Source organism: Aptenodytes forsteri, unplaced genomic scaffold (genome assembly GCF_000699145.1).
Source record: "Aptenodytes forsteri isolate BGI_AS27 unplaced genomic scaffold, ASM69914v1 Scaffold265, whole genome shotgun sequence".
In the NCBI taxonomy this organism is placed as follows: domain Eukaryota; kingdom Metazoa; phylum Chordata; class Aves; order Sphenisciformes; family Spheniscidae; genus Aptenodytes; species Aptenodytes forsteri.
Window position 1 is genome coordinate 1,822,313 of NW_008796175.1, and position 8,474 is coordinate 1,830,786.

At 36.2% G+C, this 8,474-nt stretch overlaps 1 protein-coding gene across 8 annotated transcripts in view; it reads left to right on the plus strand.

Moving 5' to 3' along the window:
* KLHL13 (kelch like family member 13) overlaps window positions 1-8,474 on the plus strand; it is a 79,927-nt gene that overhangs the window by 56,677 nt on the left and 14,776 nt on the right. For all 8 annotated transcript variants that reach the window (XM_009287595.1, XM_009287593.2, XM_009287599.2 and 5 more), the window contains 2 exons: window positions 1,334-1,466; window positions 1,715-1,911. In XM_009287595.1, the coding sequence (XP_009285870.1) occupies window positions 1,334-1,466; window positions 1,715-1,911 (330 nt within the window). The remainder of the gene's footprint in view (window positions 1-1,333; window positions 1,467-1,714; window positions 1,912-8,474) is intronic.

Genomic DNA, 8,474 nt, shown 5'->3' on the forward strand with positions numbered 1-8,474 from the left:
GCTACCCCTGTAGCCTCCCCGCTACCAAAACCTTGCCATGCAAACCCAATACAGCTGCCTAAATGGATTGCCTAAGTTTTAGGACAACAAAATTGACTTTTTTTTTTTTTTTTTTTTTTTTAATTTGAGACAATCAGAGTTGTTTTTCTTTTAGTTTCTAAGGCTTGGGCGTCTGCGCATAGCTCTCCCTCGTTTGAACACTAGGTAAAGTGTTCAGAGCTTATTGCCTCTTCAATTTTTTTCTTCAAAATTTGAGCAAATGGAGAACTGGTAGTTGTAAAGCCTTGTTTGTAGGAACTACATGCAGGTCATCTGAGTCATTGAAATACATTAGTTTTATATAATCCTGGGTTTGGCTTCTGATTTATTGGAGCTAATACTCATTCTTTTGTTTGCACTCTGTTCTTTTCTGTGCGACAAATTTGAATGTTCATTTCTACTTACCTTTGCAGTTTTAAAAATAAAGCCTTGCTTTAAGATATCTTAAATTTTAAACCATGCGGGCTGATGCCAAGACTTCTCTAAGTGTTAAATCTATAAAGACAATAATTATTTTCTTGTTAGTACTAGAAAAACATCAGACATGCCTGGTTGAAGGAAGTTGTTTTATGTTTGAGCTTCTGTTCTGCAGTGTGTGAAGGAGGCGAGTATTTGGGTGGAGGAGGTGAAGGAGGCGAGTATCCCCAACCGGGCATATCTTCAGAGGAAAATCTTACTCTAGGTTGCTGTTGTAGTTGACCTTCTTTTTTATTACGTTTAGCCATTATAAGTAATTCAGAAAAGATCAGATATATAATGTGAGCTTGTTTTGGAGTTTTTGCCACGTAAACTTCGGTAATAAATTTGATAATCATAGAACCAGGTGACAGCTTTCCTTTCAGGCCCCAATATTTTGCAGCCTTTTAGGTTGCAAAGCACTGAAACTGATGTGGAACAGAAAATATAGAATGCATATGTGTCCAGAAAAGGTAGGTCCAAAAAAGATTATCAGTCCCTACCTGAAACAGTTGCTGGAATGCAAGCTTACAAAACAAACTCCTTCTTGAAAATAACTTAATTAGCAGGATAAAGCTACTTTCTAAGGTCCAGTGTGCTTTGCATTCTTCAGCCATTTCTGGACAGTAACAATTATTCTGCTTGTTTTCCAATGAATAATTATCATTGAATATATTAGAGATAATGGTTGTAAGATGACAAATTATTTCTTAATGACTTTTTGGAACTACAGTACCTATATACATAAAGTAAGTAAGTATTTACATAAGGGAAACGAAAGAAATTCCTACTCTCCTCCCAGATCAAATGGATGCTTCGCATTCTGCTCTTTTTGCAGGGTTTTGACCAACTGCGAGTGGAGGGTTTGCTTTGTGATGTGACGCTTGTTCCAGGAGATGGTGACGAAGTGTTTCCTGTTCACAGAGCAATGATGGCTTCTGCAAGTGATTACTTCAAGGCTATGTTCACAGGTGGTGTTTTTGTTAAAATAATGCATACTGCTATCTCCAAATTGCCATTTTTGGACACTCAGACACATGTTCAGTGTTGTGTGTGAATCAGCCCAGGACTGCAAACAACTATGTAGTTGTACACTCTCTACTGTCGCATATGGGTTTTTAAATTAAACTTTTAAATTATTTTAATTTTGTATAAGTGTATGAAATTATTTCAACCCAATCAAAATGATCATATAAACTTACCTACATGTCTTTTTCAGGAGGAATGAAGGAACAGGATTTAATGTGCATTAAGCTTCATGGTGTGAACAAAATAGGCCTAAAGAAGATCATTGATTTCATTTATACTGCAAAACTTTCCCTTAACATGGACAACCTTCAGGACACTTTGGAAGCTGCCAGTTTTTTGCAGATTTTACCTGTTTTGGACTTCTGTAAAGTGTTTCTTATCTCTGGGGTAAGACTTACTACTTGTTTCACATTTAAAATGATTAAGGCCTTGGTTTGTTGGTTTGGTTTTTTTTTTTAGTAAGAACAATGACTATGTAATAGTCAAAAGTTAAATCTAAAAGTTGCCATTATTCGTAATTTGGATTCACAGAGAACAAGTTTGCTTTGTAATTTTCTTGAAAGTCTTTTTTCTTCTGAGTATTATGTACAGTGTGAGTTTGATATAAATGTTATACCACATAAAAATTCTTCTAATTCCTAAGCATATTGCAGTGATGATAATCATAGTTCCCAGATTCCTTACTGGATTTCTTAGTTCATGCCCTCACACTCTATATCCTTCCATAAGAAAGCTACTTGGTGAGTTAAACTGAAAAAAATAATAGAAGAGTAGGCTGCTGTTGCTGCCTGTAAACATACTTTCTTGAAACCTTTTTGTTTTGAGGAATGAAGCCCACAGTTGTAGTGATCATCACAGAGACCATTACATCTTCTTTGTGAACCAGTGAACTTGGTCGCAGTGCTTTAGAATAATGTATTCTCTAAAGGGATTACTAGTAGGGATGTTACAGAAATGTTGGTTTTATGAGAAAAGTAGCTACAAGGCTTTTATGTCAATTGCCATATTTTGCTAGAGCTAAAAATGGGCTTGAATGCCTACTGGGAAATATTTTTTCCAAATCACCAAAATAAGTGCTTTTGTAAGCAGGGGACAGCCCCCAAAGTAGCAACCCTCTCCTCTTCTACTAATAATGGTTAGTTAAAAGAATAATATGTACGCAGTTTGTAGCACGGTTGCTTTTGTGCAATTGGAACAAATAAAAAGTTTGCCCTACAAAGCAGTACACTATAGTTCCAATGCAATGCAGTCTATTTATGATTTAGAGTTGCCCTGTTGATTTTTATTTATTATAGACATTAAAATCTCTGGTCCTGAACTCCCTCTGGGGGAGGGGGAACTTTGATAACAACCTTTTTTCCTCCTCCTTCCCTTCCTCTTTCAGAGTTGGTGTCCTGTTTTGTTTTGAGGCTGTGCTTTGGAGAAGAATGTCATGCTTCTTTCAAGTTGAATGTCAGACAGTTTTGCAGTTTTCTCTGTATTAAAAACAAACTTCTGTTTTTGCAAAAGCAAGAGAGCTGTTAAGGATTCAGCTTGTCAAGTGCTAACTGGCTTCTCCTGTTGTAAGCTTTTTCCTGGGTTCTGTCTTCATGGGTGGGAAAAGGCATGTAAGGAAAGAGATGTGACATGAAAACACTCCATTTATCTGGCTCCAACCTCTTGTTAAAAGCATTGGGTTTATACTCCTCTGTTTAATCTTGTTGTTTATTAAGCATAACTCCCATACATAGATTGGGTTGTTTTTCAGAGGTTTTATTTTCTGAACATCCTTTACTTCTTAAATCTCAGGTATCAGAGGTTTCAGGGTCTCACTGCACGGCTGCACTCATTCTAGCATTACAGTCAACTTACTGCATGCATTTTATATGCTTCAGTTACATTCACTTTATTTCTGTAGTTAAAATAGTGCAGTCTCAGAATATGGGTGCAGTTATCTGTTTTCTAACTTAAACACAATATATAAGCAATGCCAATATATGATGCTTCAATACCTTTCCTAGTTCTTGTCCTGCTGTCTTGCATTAATATAACTCTTTGTCCTGCCAACAATAAGGAGCACCTACTTTGTGGGGCTGCAGAATGAAAGAGCTGCAAGAGCTGTGCTGTCAAAGCAGTTCTGCCTAGAGAGACACTTCGCCATTATTTCTAATGTTTCCTGGAGGTTTTCTGATGTTAATGTTAATTGCTTATATACCTTACTAGAAATCTCACTTTACCTGTAACAGGGAAGGTGGTGTGTTCTACATGAATTATAATATTATTTGGAATTCAGTTTTCTGATAGTCTGTAATGAGAAATAAAGAAGCAGGTATTCCCATTGTTCCTCAGAGTACAGGCTCAGAAATGTGACCTCCCTAATGAAGAAACGTACCGGCATTTGTGCAAAGAAGAGGACTCCAAGCTGCTAATAATAGCAATCTGTTTCATAAGGAAAGTGTTAGAGGCATTTAGGCTCTATAATGCTACTGTTTTGCTTTTAATTTTGGCATATTTTGTAATTGGTCAGTTCTCTGAGAAGGTTGTGATAATGTTTCATTAATCTTAATATTCTTAAATCCTACACCACCTATTTTATGCTGCTCAGGGTTTTTTTTACCTTCCAAAATGATGCAGTCTGCCTCTCCAGGGTTGACGTTGCTATAAATGCCAACTTGGAATAAGGTCTTGGTGTTCTTTTGAATCAGGGATTTGGAGCGGCCTCTCTTTGATGGGAGGTGAGCTCCAGGGACACCCTGTTGCCCTCTCCCCTTTCTGGGTAGGGCAGCTGCTTGATTATTTTGCTTTCTTAGGGAAAGAGCTTCTTTCATCTTAAATCGTGTTATTTGGAAGAATTTTTTTTGTTGTTTGAAATGCTTGTTTTTGGAAGGTTCCTTTGCTTATGACGTTGACTCAGTCACTGTTTTGGTTCACGTAAGAAACGTCTTGTTTGATAGCACATTTTGAAAGGGGTGAGGTTCAGAATCAGGAAGACTTTATTCATTCTCTTAATTTATTGATTCTCTTTTCTTAAATATTTTCCTTTATATTGATGTCTAAGGGGACATAATCTCATTCATTGCATAACTCTAGAGAAAGTACAAAACTAAGTTTGTGCTGTTAGCCTCGTTATGTTCTCAGAATCCTCGTATAAAGAATTTTTGAATGAACTTTCTTTGGAATTTGAACAGGAACAAGGGTTGGTGAGCAAACTTGGTGGATTTTGCTTTTTTAATTACCATATCTTAGCTTTGCAGAGATTATACTAGTTTCGCTCCATTCTTGAAGTAGCGTTTCTGTAATTTAAATGAGTTCTCTGAGCAAGTCTTGAGCTTATTTCTATTGAAATTAGCTGAGAGCAGCATTTGAGAGCTGATGTAACCATTCCCAGACAAATACTTAATTGTCTTTAAATTGTCTAGGGAGTCCATTATTAAAGAGATTATAGAAGTCAGTTTATGTAAAGCATAATGTAACTGTGTTACTTCATAAGAGGGTATTGGAAATATTTACAAAGAAAGACATAAGCTTAAGGCAACAGCTTAATTGGTGTAAAAAATAGTAAGACCTTCAAAGTATGGTGTACATTGTAGCTGACTTGTAAGTGTTCTTCTGCTTGTTCTGCATTTACACCCCTCCTGTCAAGTAGCCCATTGCTCTGATAATCTTTGCTCTGCAGCCGAACAGACTCCCAGAGAAACACTGGAATACTTGCTGAGATGTTTTCAGTCTTATTTTAGTATTGGTTTTAAATATTTATAGCTATACAATAGACAAGGACTACTCCCAGGTTCACATCTAAATGAGCCATAATGTAATTAAAATTAATAAAAATGCCATGGAAATGTTTTCAGAGTAGTGAGTGCTAGAGAACACCCAATAATGTTTTTGCAAAAGTAGCAGCAGTGTACAAAATGGAGAAAGATGAGAAACCTATCCAAGTAAATTACAGCACTCAGGGGAAAATCACAGTGTAATGGGGAAGGGGATGTTATACTGTAATTAAAAAAAAAAAATTCCAAAACACTGAAAATTAATGTCATGGCTGTACCTTTCATATAGCCGCAGAAGAAAATTTTATTCCTTCTATAATTCTGTGCTTTACATTTTTGTAACAACTAGCAAGTTGTCAAATATTGATGTCTCAATATTTGGAAGTCTGTTTTGTCACAAGAACTTGGTTAACTGAGGACGGAGCAAGATGGTCTCAGTTTTGTGGGAGTGTGGGATCTAATGCTGGGGCCAGCTCTGCCAGCCATCAGAAATCCACCTTCTCTAACGTGGGGGTACGATTGACCAGCTCGGAAAACAGAATCAAACTTCTCTGCTGTTATTTCTGAACTTCTGTATATGGGAACCCACAGAAAAACTAAGGATTTTGGGGGAATGTAAGCTCTTTTAAACTTAGACCCTTTGAAACACCATGTTAAGTACTTCAGTGTCTAACAGTCATTGAAACAAAAAGTTAGACACCTAAATATTTTGTGGTGCTGGGCTTGAGGACTTGATTTTCTGTGCATGTTATTTTTCCTGAGTTGTTCTCCAGGGTTCTTGTACTTGCAATCATTTTGCTCTGTGTCCAGTTTTGTAGTATTTTACAGTCAGTTAAGTTTTTTACCAGAGCTTGGGTGGTTGCTTCAAAATTTCAAAGAATTAAATGAGCGGCTTTCTCGAGAAAGTACTTTGGCTTTTGCATTTGGTTTTACAGGCTGTAATAACATCGTGCTGTGCTTGACCTTTATTTTTTGAAAAGCTTTTTAGTATTTTCTGGAACTTTTACTTCTGCTTTGTAATGAGCAATTACCATGAGTAATGTGAATGAGCAGCTCTGCGCAGTAGTCAAAGCCCAAGTAAAATAGTGTTTATCTAAAATTCTTGACTTCTTATGAAGTTGCTTAGCTGTTTGTCCAGTTGTGGCTTTTAGCTGGTTCTGCATGAGTATCTTTACTAGTTACAGGATTCACTGTACAATCAGTCTTATATTTTTGTCTGATATTTCCATTCCTCCCATTCACTTCAGTGGAATTTCCAGAAGTAGCAGTTCCTTCTGTTGATGAGCTCCTGATTGACTGACTTCCACAGAGAACGGTTTCCACACCTCTCATAAGTACCATAGCATGTCATAAGCTGTTTTTTTGAAAATCAACACTTGAGTAACTTAAGTACTTGAATGTTTAAATAGCATTATTGTACTTTAATGCCATCTAATTTTGAATATTTAATTAGAAGTAACTATTGCATTTCATTCTGTTGAAGGATTATTTTTTGGCTTGGGACTTAAGAATCTCTAAAGTATATATTTTTATGACTGTGAAATCTTTGCAATATAATTTAGCCTGGTACATTGATTGTTATCTTAGACCACAGTAAAATCGGTAATAGTACTTTTGGCAAGGAAAGTAACCTTTAAGAAAATATTTAATGTGGTACCCTGATTTGAGGTGAGTGGTGGAATTTGTTAGTGAGTCAAACAAAGTGCACAATTTCATAAGCATAATGGGGAGTACTTGCAATCATAGTATGAAATAAAACCTTGAGTGCCGTACAATTCTAGTGGACTAATTAAGGCAGTATAAGGTAAATTTTCCGAGAATTAGGGCGTGACTGGAAACTGTTGATGTCATGTTCATCAGCCATTAACAGTGTGTAATGTGTCAATAAATTTCTCAAACATAAGTATTCCAGGAATATATTCAATTGCATAGATTTAGTGTCACAAAGTTACGATAATACATCAACTGGATGCATGCTGGGCACTTGATTAACTGGCATGCATTCTGCAATAGGTCTAAATACTTCATTGCAACATGAACACCATGTACCAATGGTACGTAATCTGCACCTTTTTTGCTTTGATCTTTTGACTTCAAGCATGCCTTTTCTGTATGCAATAATATATTTCTGTCTGCTTACCTTGATATGGAGAAATTGCTGTATCTCTGTAGGTTGATGCCAGTAAATGTATTCCAAAGTAGTTTTTAAATACAATAACTGTATCGCAAGAGTTAAGATTTGTGGCATACTGTAAGTCAGCTGTTTGTTAAGGGGTGATTTTTCCATTGCTTTATTTTTATTATACAGCTTGAGAGGAATTTTAGAAGTAAGAATGTCCTGTTTCATTTACTTAATTTAAGGTATGCTGTTACTTCCATTACTTCCATTATGCAATTAACTTATGTAAATTAAAAATCCTAAAAGGAAATGTACAGAAATTAGTTTGATATTGACTCTCAAAAACAGTCAAAAGAAGAAAAAATGTTTCTTAAGCATCAGAGAATGTTTTATAGGTTGTTGCTAGCTGATGTGATTATATTTTGATATAAACAATGTGGTCTGTTTTGTAATACAAAAATAATTTCCATGTATATATTGCACGGATATTTTTATAATAGAACTCCTGACAGTCTGCCACATGTTCATCTTGTACATAGGATCTGATTAGAGGATTAGTGTTTCTGGAGATGAAGAATAGGATTTGGAACCTTTGACTGTATGAAGGCATTTCAGGATGTGTGAATGAAGACTTTTGATGACTGCAGATCTTAACTCTAGGGCAAGTTAGATCAGTTTCTAGGGAATTAAAAAAATCTTCTATTCCCATACTCATTAGACTTTTGAATTGTCTAGTATTAAAGGGCGGCGATCAGATTGAGTTATACAGTATTAAAATCTTGTAATCTGTCATGACCAGAAGGTCATTTGAAGGTTTTTGAATTCTTAGGCTGCAATCAGGTCATAGACCTCAATCTTTATAATCTTTTTAAAAATAACTGACTAACCTAGTGGCCTTCTATGATGGAGTGACTACGTCAGTGGACACAGGAAGGGCTACAGATGTCGTCTATCTGGACCTCTGTAAGGCCTTTGACACGGTCCCCCACAACATCCTTCTCTCTAAACTGGAGAGGTATGGATTTGATGGGTGGACTGTCCGGTGGGGGAGGAATTGGTTAGATGGTCGCATCCAGAGGATA